The sequence below is a fragment of the Hipposideros armiger genome, unplaced genomic scaffold (assembly GCF_001890085.2).
Source record: "Hipposideros armiger isolate ML-2016 unplaced genomic scaffold, ASM189008v1 scaffold_955, whole genome shotgun sequence".
Classification (NCBI taxonomy): domain Eukaryota; kingdom Metazoa; phylum Chordata; class Mammalia; order Chiroptera; family Hipposideridae; genus Hipposideros; species Hipposideros armiger.
In genome coordinates, this window is record NW_017732305.1 from 622,400 (window position 1) to 637,306 (window position 14,907).

Consider the following 14,907-nt stretch of genomic DNA (forward strand, 5'->3'; position numbering starts at 1 on the left):
CTGGGTCCGGTGATAGCTCATCGGGGGGACATTTGTTCATGCGTCTGCCTGCCTTTCAAGCGCAGACCGCTGGTGTTATAACACAAAGACCCGGTTCACAGATGCAAGGGTTGGATGTGGCTTCCGGGTAGCATGAGGGAGGCAGGGATGTCTTCTGAAACTCCATTGCTCCGGCGTCCCAGAGTGCTGACGTCGGGTGTGGGATCGTCACCACCATGCCCGGAGTGTCACAGCAGAGCGCGAAATGCTCTGGTCATTTCACCATCTCATCCTTTTACACAAGGGGAAACGGAGGCCCCAGCGTGGGGCAGGGTAAACCAGGTGTCTCGGCCGGGGATGCTGGTTGGTAACGTAAGCCAGAAGCGATGTATGACCCACAGTCGGAGGTCACAGGACTGGAAGAGGCAGAGGATGGACACGGGAGGGGCCACGAACCGGAGATCTACAGAGGACAAGGTGACAGTGGCCACTAGCAGGGGCCTGGAGGCAGAAAGATGAGCCGGCATCGGTCAGGGGACATGTGATCAGACTCGGCCGTTCCTGCCTTTCTGCTTGGCACGTTCCCAGAAGGGTGCGCCCGCCTCGTTTATCCACGCTGGCCACACAGGGAAATGGAAGATTTGGCCCCTTCATCCTTCCAGCGTGGCATGAACCAGACATGAGCCCCCCATCGCGGCTCAGGGGGATAGGAGGTGGGTGATGCGTCAGAAGGAGACGGCCAAGCCCTTCAGTCGTATTAAGACATCACACTGTGTCAGGGCTGTCGCCAGGTCTTGATGCCCGACCCAGGGCTCTGTCACCCTGGGCGGCCTTTGATGGGGGTCCTCAGGTGACAGGAAGCTCTAAGGATCTACCCACCCCCACATGTGGTGTGACAGCCCTGTCAGACCGAACCTTTGCCACTCATGGGCCCCGCCTCCCGGAAGCCACCTGTTAACACTGACCGGTTAAGGGCTTTGTCATCTCCCAGGCACAAGCCACTTGTGTAGCTGGACGTCACTCTGCGATGGAGGTAGTTCTTGTCAGCTCATCTGCTTTCTGTTCGTGACGCTTTCAAGACACTGGATAAAGGCCTTTCCTTATACCAGAGATGTCACGTGGTGCAAGTGCGCCTCGCTGAGTGGAGGGCTGGTTCGCCAAGGAGGCGTGGTCCCATGCCTGTTGCTGGGACACCAAGGGCCCCTGGAGACAAAAAGGAAGGTTTGCAAGGGCAAGCTGGGCCACCCCTGGGTCCCTAAGCAGCATTATTTCCTGTTGGGCAATGACAAATGACAGGTTCTTGAAGAATTGCTGTATCTGTACGTTGCCACACGCCACCTCAGAAGCGTTTCCTTCTCCCCACCTTTTCCTCAGCTTACTTTCGGTCCCCCAATCAGCTTAGCCCCTTGGACGTGACCTTCGGGAAGTTCCAGTAAGTGTTGCTAGGATAGGACAACAGGTAAATTTATAAGACGACTGGCAGATGCACATACAACGCTACCCAAGGATAATGAAACTGGAGGCTGCACCAAAGGAGTGTGTCTTCATTCACTTAAGTAATAAAGATTTATCCGTCTCCTCCTGTATGACCAGGCACCATTCTAGGCCCTGAGGGTACTAGCAGAGACCAAGACAGACAAAGTTTCTCATCTCAAGACTCACATCTTGGTGGAGAAGCCAGGCAATGAGCAGTAGAAACCAAACCATCTCTCTGATCGTAATAAGGGCAATAATGAAAATCTAGCAATGAGGTTATCTCCGGAGGGTGGGTAGCGAAGCGGGTCTACTTGAGTTTGAGGGTTCGAGTGTTCGCAGGTGCTGACTTCTATGCTAAGTGACAAGATGAAGCCAGCCACGCAAAGAACAGCCAGAGGGACCAGCACATGCAAAAGTGGGGGTGAGCTGGGCATGTCTGTGCAGCAGACGAGAGCCCAGTGCAGCTGGAGCAGAAGGTGAGGTCCGCGGGAGAGGCCGTGTCCGGGGAAGGACTCAGATTGTATCGTAATTGTCTGGGGGGCCAGGGCGACTTTGAGGATGTAAGTGACTGTATGAGTTGTGTATTCTAGAAAACCCCGCTGGCTCCTGGGCAGAGACCAAATTGTAGAGAAGAGTAGAATCATGGAGGAGGTACCCACCATGGTCCAGGAGAAAGACGATGATATCCTCGGAAGCTTTACCAGAAAAAAAAAAAAAAAAGCTATCCAGGCCCACCAAGACCACTTGAATCTTAAGGAAAGAGAGGAAGGTTTTTCTCAAAAGCACTGGTGTTTTTTAAAACCTCACCAAGGAATTCTATTGTGCCGCTGGGTTTGAGGACGTGAAGGGGAGGGCGGAGAGTATCAGTATAAATGCCCCCAAAATGAGGGCAACATGGCCTCCCAGACACAAGAGACGTGGTTGGGCCAGCATGAGCCCGCTCTCTCAACCTGGGGCGGAACCTGCCTGCTTGGAAACGCTGCAGCAGGGAAACAGGGACTGGAGCCCAGCAGCTCCAGATGGGCAGCGTTTGCATCCACCCCGGGCCGGATGCTGGCTTTGTCTCTAGCCAGATAAACGGGACACTGACAGCTGGCGTGTGGGTGCTCCTGGGGTGGGCCGTGACCCACTGTGGACCGTAGTCCACACAGGACATGATCCCATGTCCCTAGGATCAGATGACAGTGTCTGGCAAAAATCGGCTGCTTGGTAAATGCTTGACGGAGGGACGGCTGGGCGGACAAGTTGGGTGCTAAGTAGAGTTAGGGCCTCCTGTTTCAGAAGTAAAACTTCCCTTCTCCCCTCCCATCATTTTAGGCTCAGCAGTTCCTGCCACCATGGGGACCCTTGACTCATCAATTACAACCATTAACTGTAAATTATATTTTTGCATAGTTAATTCCGCCTCTTCATTATGTGTTTAGTGGAGCTCAGCAGGCACAAAATTCAATAGCGGGCTTTGGAGCACAGCCAGCGTCGTCTGTCTGCTGTGATATTTGGAAACCGAGAAGCCTCAGTGGTGGACCTCGGAGCGCGTCTTTCCTGGAAGACCTCCAGCGGGCCCCGCTTTCTGCTTCCCTCCTGGAATGGGCTCAGCCCTTCTGGAAAGGCAGATAGCTTCAAAGGATGCCCCTGCCTTCCTCTCCGACTAAGCAGAGCCTCCTTGTCCTCCTTGAGTGAAAATTAATATTAACCTGACTAGTGGCAGGAAAGAAAAGTGCGACTCTCAAGGAACTCGGCTCAGGGAGCAATCCCTCATTCATTATTCATTCGATAAATATTTATGGAGCGCCTCCTATGGGTCAGCACTGTGATTTATCGTGAGGGCAGACAGGCGAATAAAATGGGATCTTTGCTCGCATGGCGCTCACCTTTGGGAAGGGGGCAGCAGGGGACGAGCCAAACGCACACAGATGCGCCGTGTATCGTGTGTGACAAAGGTACGGCGGCTGGGTGAGCTGTGATGGGCCGGCTGCGGGATGTCTGCAGGAAAGCAGGCACGAAGGCACGAAGGTAGAGAAAACTTGGTGTGACTGAGACACAGTAAGGAGACCAGAGAGTGGGATAAAATGGGGAGGAGATGGTGGAGGAACAGTAGTGGCACAGTCATGGGGGACGGGCATGAGACTGTCAGGATTTGGGGGATGAACCCATCGCTAACCCCGGGGCCAGGCTCAGAGGGGTCGCTCAGTAAACAGTTCTTACGCCATAGCGCACTCCCGCTAAGCAGTGTGGTGGGCGCGTGCCCAATCTACAAATGCCAGTGTGCAGACCATATGCACAGCTCTGTTCCTTTGTCTGCCATCGCGCTCGGGGTCTGCCCATTCTATCCGGGAGCCCCAAAGTTATTCGGTGAAAGTTGGTTCCAAGTTCGCAAAAACAGTTCAGGCGGAAATTCGGCTGATTCAGTGTCTCAAGCTCTGTCCGGTTTTCCTCAAGATTGATCCAGGTGGGAAGGCTCACGGTGGCACTTGGGGAAACCTTAAGTCCTCAGATATTCTCTCTTATGGCTTCATCCACAGGGATGGACCATGCTATCTTGTGTGGGGCATGGTCGTTGTTCAGTGCTGACGTCCTGGTCCCTGAGTGTCGGCCCCTGACATCTCTGCTGCTCCATCCGTGCCCCTCCACAGGAGCCGGAGACCCGCACAGGGCCTGCCTCCGTTCTCTGACTCAGAGAACTCGAGTAACCTTCCTTGGAGAACAGTGAAAATTCCACAACCTTCCCTATACCATTCAGGCCTTAAGAGTCTGGGCAGTGGGGTGGTCTCCTTCTCAGAGGATTCTGTTTCTTCTCTGACATATCCTGCTGGCAAAGTGTCACGGAGACACTAGGGTCGCTTGGGAAGCACGCAAGAGAGCTGTATCAGCCCGAGCCTTCGTCAGTTATCGATTGCTGAGGGACCCACGGTTCCAAGTTTACTGTCTTCAAATGACCATTATTCCTCACAACAGGAGGAATAGGAATTTTCTGAGCACTCCCTCTTGGTTTTGCCCAGTCTATGGAGCTAAATGTACCTGGTACAATAGCTTGGCGCCGGGACGGCCAGGCCCCTCCCTCTCCACACAATCGCCTTCTTCCTGGGCATCTGGGCATCTCCATAAGCAGATGGGTCCGTGCTTCCTCCCTGGTGCAGGGACCTCCATGGAAGCACTGGGGAGCCCACCAGCGCAGATGCCAAGCTCTGGCTGGGGGCTGTACAGACTCAAACTCTTCCATCCAGACCTCTGAGGTCGTCTTGGCAGCTGTACTTCCTACAGTGTGACCTAATTGAGCTAAAATGTCAGCTCCTTGCGAAGTAATCCTCTTGGTATGTTAGGTCCACAGAAGTCACAGGCTCCACTCCAGGAAACTGCAGGCTGCAAGGAACACACGACCACAGCTGAGCCCTCAGTGTATTCCAAGGGATCCCTGGAGCCACAGTGGGGACTTGCACACAGGGGGGCGGGAAGCTTCCGTGCTCTTTCTCTCCACCTATCAAGAGTTCCACCTGGGGCCGGCCGAGTGGCGCGATGGTTAAGAACTCGCTTGGGATGCCAGAGGGCCCCGGTTCGGATCCCACATATGAGGGCCAGTGACACTGCCCTCCACAGCTAAGATGCTGAACGACAGCTCAACCTGGAGCTGGGCTGCCATGAGTCGCCGGCGACGGCGTAGGCTGCACTCCCTGTGGCAGTGGGTTGCCATGGGCTACCGTGTGTAGCCAGCAGCCAGCGTGAGCGGCCAGCAGCTGCAGTGAGCGGCCGTCCAGAAGCCGGCGACTGATCTGCCTCACCAGAGAAGAGCGCAATGATGGTGCCAACTTGGGCCAGTGAAGCAACATCCTCCACAACTAGATTGAAGAATAAAACGACAGCAACTTGTCTGTTCCCCTTCCCCCAATTCCCCAGCACTGTTCCCATCCCCCCAATTCCCCAATAAAAATCTTTAAAAAAAAAAAAAAAAGAGTTCCACCTGGCCCATGGTTTTGCTCATCCTACCTATGTCCCTCTCACCAGCCCGTTTTTTTTATTAATTGGATTAGCTGCGGACATGGACACTGCTATGAGCTTGGCTTCTAGGGTGTGTTAAGCAGTTACATTTATCTCCTGAACCACGCCCAATATCCCACATGACCAGAACATGTACCCCCACGTCAGAAATGAGGAAACTGAGGTTTTCAGAGCATAGGTAACTTGGGCGATATGCCAACGCTAAGAGTGGGGTTCACACCAGGGCTTTGGCTCCAAAATGTGTGTCACATCATCACCATGGTGCAGCCAGGAAAATAAAAGCCCCGGCCTGGTCTAGCCAGAATCAGATGCAGGGCTGAACTCGATGGCTCTGAGGGACGCTTAGGTCAGAACCTGGGAAGAGCTGGTGGGGTCTTGTGTTTCTCCACCTGCTGTGATCTGCAAATCCCAGGACACGTGCCTTTAGGAGGACAAAGGTAAGCAAGTCCTGGCAGGTCACTGAACAGGAGGAATAACTGTAGCAATGGTGAGAGCTGAGATTTGATGGGTCATTGCTATTGGATGCACTACGTTCCACACATGCGTTATTACCATTTATATCCTTGTAACAGCCTCGGGAGGTTGGCTTATCACAGACCAAGAAACCGATTCTTACAGAGGTAGAGTTAGTGGTTCTTACATTTTGCTGCTATTAGAGTTGCCTGAGGAGTCCGTTAGGATCCTTGAGTCCAGACCCCTCTCCAGACCAATGAAAGCAGGGTGCGACTCAGGCATCAGCATTTTTAAAAGCTCCTCCACCAAATAATTTCAGACTGTCACGAAGGTTGAGAACTAATGGATTAAGCAATTTTCCCAAGGTCACCACACACACATACACACACACACACACACACACACACACACTAAATATCAAATTCAGAATTCAAACTTAAATGTGTCTGATTCCAGAGCCCATGTTCGGAACACCTACCCAATAAACTTGCGACATAGACACTAGGAAGCCAAAAGCAATAATAATTTAATGTGAAATGCTGGCGATCACGGAGAGAACCCTTTTGTGTATAGCAGTAACTCTCGAACTTGGCCGCACATTAGAACCACGTGAGCTTTAAAAATACTCAATTCTCAGTGCCATCTTTTGAGATTCTATTCCATTGACCCACGGGAGACCGGGTAGCAACAGTTTTTCTTTTCATCTCCCCAGGTGATCGTAACATTTAGCCAAGGTTGGGAGCCTCCAGTTTCTCGGGTGCGAAGGCTCCGGTGACGTCTGTTAGGGAGATGTAGTTCACCTTTGGAACAGCGTCAGCGGCATCAGTATAATTTGCAGTCAAGTGCTCCCTTGCCTCATCCTGTCACACGTACCTGCTTCTATAAAATTTTAGGCGTTGAGGACTAAGGTAGAAGGACATTTTTTTTAAGTCCAAACTCATGATATATTCTAAGTGTGCCTGGAAACAGGGCAACCTTCAAAGGTTTTTCTCCTCCCTTTGCCCTTCGCCTTTTCCATCCTATATGCTAATTACAGAAAGCAGGATGAAAGAGGTGACCCTCTCAATAACAGACCAGATCCTTCCTCCCTTCCCTGACCCATTGGGTTAGGGGGTGTTATCTCAGCCAATCAGATATCCCTACTCAGGGCTTGAAATGTGGGATTCATGATGCAAAGAACCAAGGAAATTCATTTTGGCATCAGCAAGCAATGGTGTCCTGTCTGCAGTACTTATGACTTTCCTTTGCTCTCACCTACTCTCCATGTCTTGTTCTCCATGCTTCCTAGTAATTTTGAGACATTTGTTAAGTTCCCTTGGTCAGTCAGAGCAAGGAGTTATCTCTGTAGCTTGCAGCTAGCCCTAGGCAAACTTTGGTCTGCTTCAGCACCACGGAGAGCTCTCAGAATCGCTGGGGCATTCTTGTTGCCAGTGGGGTGAATGGCACCCTCTAATGAAGCCGCTCCCCCAGGTGTCTGCTTTGCCTTCATGAGAGCCACATGAAGTAGAAGGAATAAAACAAAGCTGGCGCGGATTGATTCTGTTCTCCCGGAGTGGCTTCCCTCTTACAAGGTGGATTTCTTCATTTTGTGAGCCTCATTCCTTTCTGCGCGGGCGTTAAGCTGCCAACAGTGGAGGGGGGGGGAGTTAACTTTGGAGCTGAAACCCCACCCCCCATACTGTAGTGAGGACGCAAAACCCTTTTGGCTTCTTAACACACCCCCAGACTCCACTTTCTTATAAGATAAATTTCCGTAGCCAATAGGTGTGGTAAATTGGGTTTCAAGTGGTCCAAACTTGATTGCGACTATTGGAGGAATTTATTTGCTTTTGAGTAAGAGCTTTTTTTTAAAGCCAATTTTGAACATTTTCTTTCAAGAGTTGCTGCAATAAATCTACACTATTGGATTTAGCAAGTGGTGGTTCTGGGACGCTCTCTGCAGTCACTTAAGGGTTTCAATTCCTCTCTTTATTGCTCCAACAACAACGCAAGCCCCGTATATGATGGCGTGGAGGGCTCTTGGTCCCTACAAGGCAAAAGCTTAGCAAAGATTTTTGGTGGCTCAGAGACAGTAGGGGGTCACTGACCACAGACAGAACTGCAGACAAGTGTCTTCTTTTCTGGGTCCCCATCTGTCAGCATAATGCATCATATCATGGTGCCGTGTCTGACAGGGACAGCTATCGAGTAACACAGTTGAATGAGTCCCAGTTCACAATGAACGGCACAGAATCAGCGTTTCCACTGTGTCTTTTAGGCAGGGGGCTCCAGGACAAGCCCTAAAGGAGCATGTCTCAAAGGTGACTTTAGGCAGCCAAACCGACACCCGCTGAGAACGCTCGCAGTCGCGCGACCTGCTAAAATCAAGAGCAGCTGACGTTGGTTGACGTTGGCTAATGCCAGGGCCTGTCCTCAGTGCATGAAAGTTATCCACTCATTGACTTAATCCTCTGTGAAACAGGAAGGATTAGTATGCCCGCTTTGCAGAGTTGCCCAGAGAAATCCAGCCAGTAACTGGTGAGAACGGACTTGAGCTCAGCGAGTCCGTTCGGAAGCCCCCAGCATGAATCCTAACCCTTGCTGTGCCCTGTGAACAGCCATAAAGTAAAGCCTTGACTCCAACACCCAAGGCCCTCCTTCCCGACTTCCCTCTGTCACTTCTTCCTCTGTCCTCCCTCATTCCATTCCTTCCTTCATTCCTTCCTCTCTTTTTCATTCCTCAAATACAATGCTTCTTGGAGACCCAGTATTTACAACATGTAAGACTGGAGCAGCTTTGGTTGCCGCAGCAGTGAGATGGGAAAAAGGGGTGCTGTTAAGCACCAGTTCCAGCCCCGTGGCCCCCGCTGTCACACCCCCTTGGTACTCTAAGGGCTGCAGGGACCACAGTTTGAAAATCACACTGCATTGTCTTTAGGGGGTGTCTTCCACCTGCAGTCATGACACTTCTATGAAATGCTGCCCCCAGAATATGGGATGAGCTAAGACAGAGATGGCACACGGACAGCCATCAGATGGTGTCTGAGCTACAGCGTGGCAAAGAGGTTGAGGCTCTTAGGCTTAAAAGTCCAGAGATTTTTCTGGAAAGACTCCAGATTCCCAGCTTCTCTAGAAAAATCTTTCACTGCCCAGTGCTGCTGGCCTGCCTTCCCGTAAGGAAAGTGAAGTGGCACTGTCTGCATGTAGGCGAACACAGCAGGGACAGGTGCCACCTAGCTTTCTCAAACCCTCACCTCACAGAAGTCTCAAGCTTCAAAATAACATTCAGATTTCACTTTAATTTGGGTATATCACATTATGCAGATTTTAGAAATGAAAAAGGGAAAGGATGAGGAGACAGAGGAAGAGATACGATTGCATGAAAGAAAACTGGTCAGGGAGTCAGTTCTCCATCTTCCCGAAGGAATTTCTTGTCTCGAGTCAGAAGGTTCAATCCTGAGGTTTCCTGGGGGTTCATTTATCTGTCAGGCTACACTTGTCTGGCCTTTTCTCTCACGCACAGTCCCAAGGCCCCCGTGGACAGATAACAATTTCTTCTCTTCATCTGAGGTCTCTCTGCCAGATGGGTGTCAAAATTCTAACAGGCGCATGCCCCCAGCGTCCCCAGCTGCTGGCGCCAAAGTCCCTCTGACCCAGAATTCTGCACAGCTCTGCAGGAAGCCAGAGTCTCCCTCCCATGGAGAAATTTTTATTTATTTATTTTTTTATGCAGAAACCAAGATTAAGTTTAGTGGGTGCACAGTGATGGGAGCCTGCGTGGGGGACTGCGGCATGTGTTAAGGGGACGCCTGTGCAGTCATGGCCTTCTGCCCACTGGTGGGAACTGAGTAGCTGCAAACACACTTCTGGGTGCATATGTGGGAGATCGTCTCTGCTCTGGCACTTGGGTAAACTGGAACCATCCCAGCACCGTCAGGGTTTTTACCGGGATTTGGATTAACATATGGATTAACATATGGTCCAATGCCTGGTACATAGGGAACATTTCATATTCAATGGCTGGTTGTCTTTATTCTTATGTTAACTTGAGCAGACTACCCTAGGATGGTAACCCCATTGCTCACAAAAATCAGACAATGGAACATCTTTCAAAGCCAGAGAGGAAAACACTGCTTCCCTTTCCTCTTGTCCAGCATTCCGCCTCACTTAACGCCCTTTTTTAGCATGAATGCAATGGGCGAGGACGCAGCGAGAGGGTGAGAGGATGTGCTGGAACCTTCTGCATGCCAGTTTCTGACCTGAACAAGGGGCGCGCCATTATCTCAATCGTCTAGATGAGAAACCGAGTCTCAGAGAGGTGGTGAGCGTCGTTGTGAGGCTCACCAAAGAATTGTATGCGAGAAAGAAGATGGATGTAGGTTTAAGGCACGTTGCAAACTGTCTGGTGTTATTCCCAGGGCAGAGATTCCTCTGGGGCCACCGTGGGCCTTGTGACAGACGACTGGATTTCTGGCACGTCCAGGATGAAGGAAAGTGGATTGTCTGTTGAATAGAGTTTGTCAAAGAGCCAGTCCGCAGCTCTGCTGTCGATAAGGAGAGGCCAAGGCCTGTGTTCTTGCTGAGAGGACAGGATTAAACCCCCTGAGATGAGGGAGCGTCTGCCCAGTGGATGGAGAGGCTGGGCCACAGCGTGCGGGAAGGGTTTCCGGGCACTGAGTCGGGCGGGCTCAGACCCCCGCAGCCTTAGCTCCTGGACCGAGAATGCAGCTCTTCACTTAGAAACGCTCCAGACACCAGGCCCCGCCCCTTCATTTCCCAAGGCAGATAACTCACTCTTGAGACTGCATGGACCAGGGCTTGATGTTCCAGACACTGGATTTATTTTCTCTCCCAGAGGCGCGCGCAACATCTCATAAATCCTAGTTCTCTGGACCCCACTTTCGGCGCAGAGAGCATAAGGAAGATTCATGGGTCCCAGTGCTTTGCGGGGTGCAGTGACCTTCCCGTCACCTCCTGCCCCAGCCCCCAGCAGGGCTGAGGGTGATGGGATGAGAAATCAGTGTTCTGGCTGTTGAGTGAGCCCTGAAGGGTGAATGGATGCCTCCCTCACTGACTGTGCCCCCCGCCCCGCCAAGGAAAGGGGTTCCCCACCACACCTCACGGCAGTACCAGCACAAGCTTGCAGTGGTTTTTAAGCCCGTTTGGTGTTTCTTTCTTGATGGGCAATGGAAAAGCCCCTGAATTCCTCTGAAAACACTTAGCTGGTGGATGCCGGCTAAGATGTTGTAACTGTTTACCCACCACTTACAACAACACTTAGCATCTATGTGAGTATTGGGGGAACCTCAGCCTGGCTTCATGGCCCCCCCACCCCCAGAGTCCTGGCCCGCCCAACAAGCCCTGCCGTACGCCTGGGAAGCCCTTTCTTCCTGTGTCTACCTATAGTGATTCTTTTGATTCAATACCTCCAAAAAGTGTCTGTAATGTCCCCTTCTCTGACCTCCTAAACAAACTGGCAGATTTGTCTGTAGGGTCCAGACAATCAATACTTCGGGCTTTGCAGGCCATACATTACCTGACACAGGTACTCAACCATGTTCCTGTAACACGAAAGCAGCCAGAGACAAAGTGTAAACACGGGCAGAGCTGTGTTTCAATGGCACAATTTACAAATTCAACCAGCGGGCTGGGTGGGGCTCACAGGTCGCCCATCGTGTGCTGACCTCCGTCCTAGAGAAACTCACCAGGTGTCCTGTGATTTCACACTTGACCACCAACTGCCGTAGAGGAGAATGCCATCAAGAGCGTGGGACTAGGAGCTGGGATAGGCTGCAGTCATTTTGACCCTGTCACCAACCAGCTATGTTGTCAGCAAGCCATGTCCCCTTTCTGGGCCTTCGTTTCATCATCTTTAAAAAAAAAAAAGAAAGAAAGAAAGACATTTGTACAGTCAGTAGTTCCCAAAATAACAGACTTGCTGGGGAGAGGTTGCTAAAAATACATATATCTGGGCCCACTTCAAATTTACAGCATTGGTCAGGATTCTTAGTTGTAGACAATGGAGTCCCTTTAGCTAACTAGTCCCTCTAAACAGAAGAGGTTTCATCAAAGGAAACGAGGCAGTTCAGCGGATTCCTAGGAAACCCGTTGGAGTGTATTTCCTACACACCCAGGCAGAAAACAGACAAGAAAAATGACCAGCTCTCCAGGGCTCTATTTATTGCAGTGGAAGCATCACTGCTAGGGGCTTGCATGACAATCTGAGGGTTTGGGTGGCCGAAACGCCACCAGAGCTGACCCATAAGGACCAGAAAACCCTAACTCCTTCCCCAGCTCCTGCTGTGGAACCCACTTCTGCGTCTAAGTCCCAGAAGAGTGGCTCTAACTGCTGGACATTCTTCTTCAAGCCTGAATCTAGCTGCAAGGGCATCTAGAAATGTCATTCATTGTATGCTTCTCAGCCTTTATGGGACAGAAGACGCTAGGGTGGGGCTGGATGACATTGAGTGAGCCACCTACAGCATCTGCCACACTTAGGAAATGGAACTTAGACGTCATCCAGGTTCGTTCAAACGTCATCCAGGTTCACACCGCGAGGGTGAGGCAAACTGGCTTAACGCATTGTCTGAACAGCTAGTAAAAATCAATCCAAGGGACTCCTCAGTACAAACGCTGGGTAATGCTCAGTGCTGAAGACTCTTTGGCCAGGTCCCTGACTTGTTGTTGGTGCCATGTCCCAGGTACTGTCACTGAAATGCGTTTTCTTTGTCCTTATTGTCTAGTTACAATGCTGGGGAGGAGGGCCACGGGAGACAGGGCCCTTCCACTGAACAAAGCCAGCTTAACACTGTTCTCTTTTGCTCCCTTCCAGAAGCAGCAGTTCGTTCAATGAGGTTGTGCAAATGAACTTTGAAATAGCCAGCTTCAGCAGCCTCTCGGGGACCCAGCCCATCACCTGGCAGGTCGAATACCCACGGAAGGGAACCACAGACATCGCCGTGTCTGAGATTTTCGTCAGCCAGAAGGACCTTGTTGGCATTGTCCCCTTAGCCATGGTAAGCCTTGTGCGACTGTGGACGCGCCGTGTTCCGCTGTCTGATTGCATCCCGTGTCCTTCCTATCTTTCTCAGGGTGTTTGCTGCAATTGTTTTATGGAATGTTTACATGAAAAGTTTCCCGTCTTCCACCAGCCTGGGAGGTGCTACCTTTCATGAGTCCTGACTTCTCAACCTCGTTTGTTTTCATACCAGCTTCGCCATATCTGCCATATCCCTATAACAAGCTTATTATTATTTACGTACATTTTATTCTCTAAATCTATGTCAGCTCTTTTTTATAAGGAAACTTTGGGGTACCGTGTGTATTAGGATAAGTATGCTATGCTGGTGCAACAAACAACCCCAAAATCTCAGTGCCTAATGCAACAGTTATTCTTGCTTTGGTACATGGCATAAATGGTGCAGGGTCTATTCTGTGCCATCCCCCAGGCACCTAGACTAGTGGATGCATCGTCCTCCTGTAGCTCTCACATCAGGAACCCGTGGTCTTCTTGGTCACCATGGAGAGGAACAGAGAGTTGAAGAATCACATCCAAGCTCTCCTAAGCAGTGGCCTAGGAATGACAGGTGACACTTCCACACACGTCCTCCTGGTCAGAAGGACTCCCAGGGCCCATCAGCTTTCCAGAGGGCTGGGGACATGGGTGCAGGAGACTTGGGTGAACGCCGAGGTATCTGCCTCACTACACGATAAGTCAGCACATCCTTGACACAACTCGCTCACAACGCAAACCCCTGTCACTCATGTCTAGCTAGACACCTGGAAGCTGGCAGCGAGTAAGGGAGAAAGGGAACGGTGGGAAGCTAGGCTGTCACCCCACCCCGTGGTCACTGACCCACGCCTGCTGTGCCCTGGGGCCATTCGCAAGCTTATGCAGAAAATCAACAGCCCCCCGCTAGGAGACGCAGAGAGGATGGGGTTTCAGAGGCGCGTGAAGGGTGTTTTGAAGTGTAGCTGTAACTGTCTTTGCCAGAGTGCTAACCTCGCAGACATGGAGCCTGGCCTGGATCTTCTAAAACTAGTTTCTGTTCAGCTTTGGAGTGAGCTGGCTTCGTTGCACCAGGTTGAGAAATGTCTCCGTTAGGATTTGGGGGGTTACTTGTGATGGAAACCTTCCCCCAAACTGGGGAAAACACCGTGAGAATTGACCGGCTGATGGAACTCAACACTAGGATTCGTACAGGCTTCACAGACACCTGACCAGGACTCAGACTCTGTCACCAGGACCCCGTTTTACTCCCTCTCGTGGCTTCGCTCTGAGTCTACTCATGGTAGCAACATGGCAGCCAGTGCACCTGCCAAATGGCTCAAGCTCCAAGCCCAGGAAGAGTGCTGTGCTCGTTTCCAGAAACCCTGACAAAGGTCTCACTGCCACGCACTGCGTGCATTGGGTCATGTCACCTAACCCAAGCAGTCACTGTGGCAGGGAATCCACCCTAGAGTCCAGGGCGCTACCTGCCCTCACCTTCCCGCGTCCGTACACTCCTGCCTCTTCCAAGCACCAGCCCATTTTTCCCTGAGTGTCTTGTCTTGCGTCCAAAGCCATTTGTTCAATCCCCTTTCAGGCTTCCTCAGCAATGCAGCCCTTTCCTTGCATGGAGGCAGGCAAGTGCCAGGTGTCAGTTTTGTGACCGTCATGCATCTCCCTGCCCCTGTGCCTGGCCCCCGCCCGGAGCTCTCACTGAGCCCACGTTAGGCTGGCAGGACAGAGCGTGGTCCAGGGCAGCCTGCGGGCAGCTCAAAGCACGAGATGAAGGAGCATCTTCAGGTCTTGGGGTTCGGTTCTTCTTTGACGTAAGAATAATGTACAACTGCCCCATGAATGGCATGGGAGTTGGGGGGCGCTTGCAGTTGAAAATCCATGAATAACTTTTGACTCCCCAAAAACATACCTGCTCATAGCCTCCTGTTGGCTGGAAGCCTTACCTGTAACATACACCGTTGATGAACACATATTTTGTATGTAATATGTATCTAGACTGTCGTCTTACAATAAAGTAAGCTAGA

The 14,907-nt window shown here is 51.3% G+C and overlaps 1 protein-coding gene across 1 annotated transcript in view; it reads left to right on the top strand.

Annotated features, from left to right (window-relative positions):
• The window catches only part of TMEM132C (transmembrane protein 132C), a 347,110-nt gene that overhangs the window by 237,175 nt on the left and 95,028 nt on the right, over positions 1-14,907 (top strand). Inside the window, exon 5 of the mRNA XM_019630847.1 lies at positions 12,713-12,896. Coding sequence (XP_019486392.1) covers positions 12,713-12,896 — 184 coding nt within the window. The remainder of the gene's footprint in view (positions 1-12,712; positions 12,897-14,907) is intronic.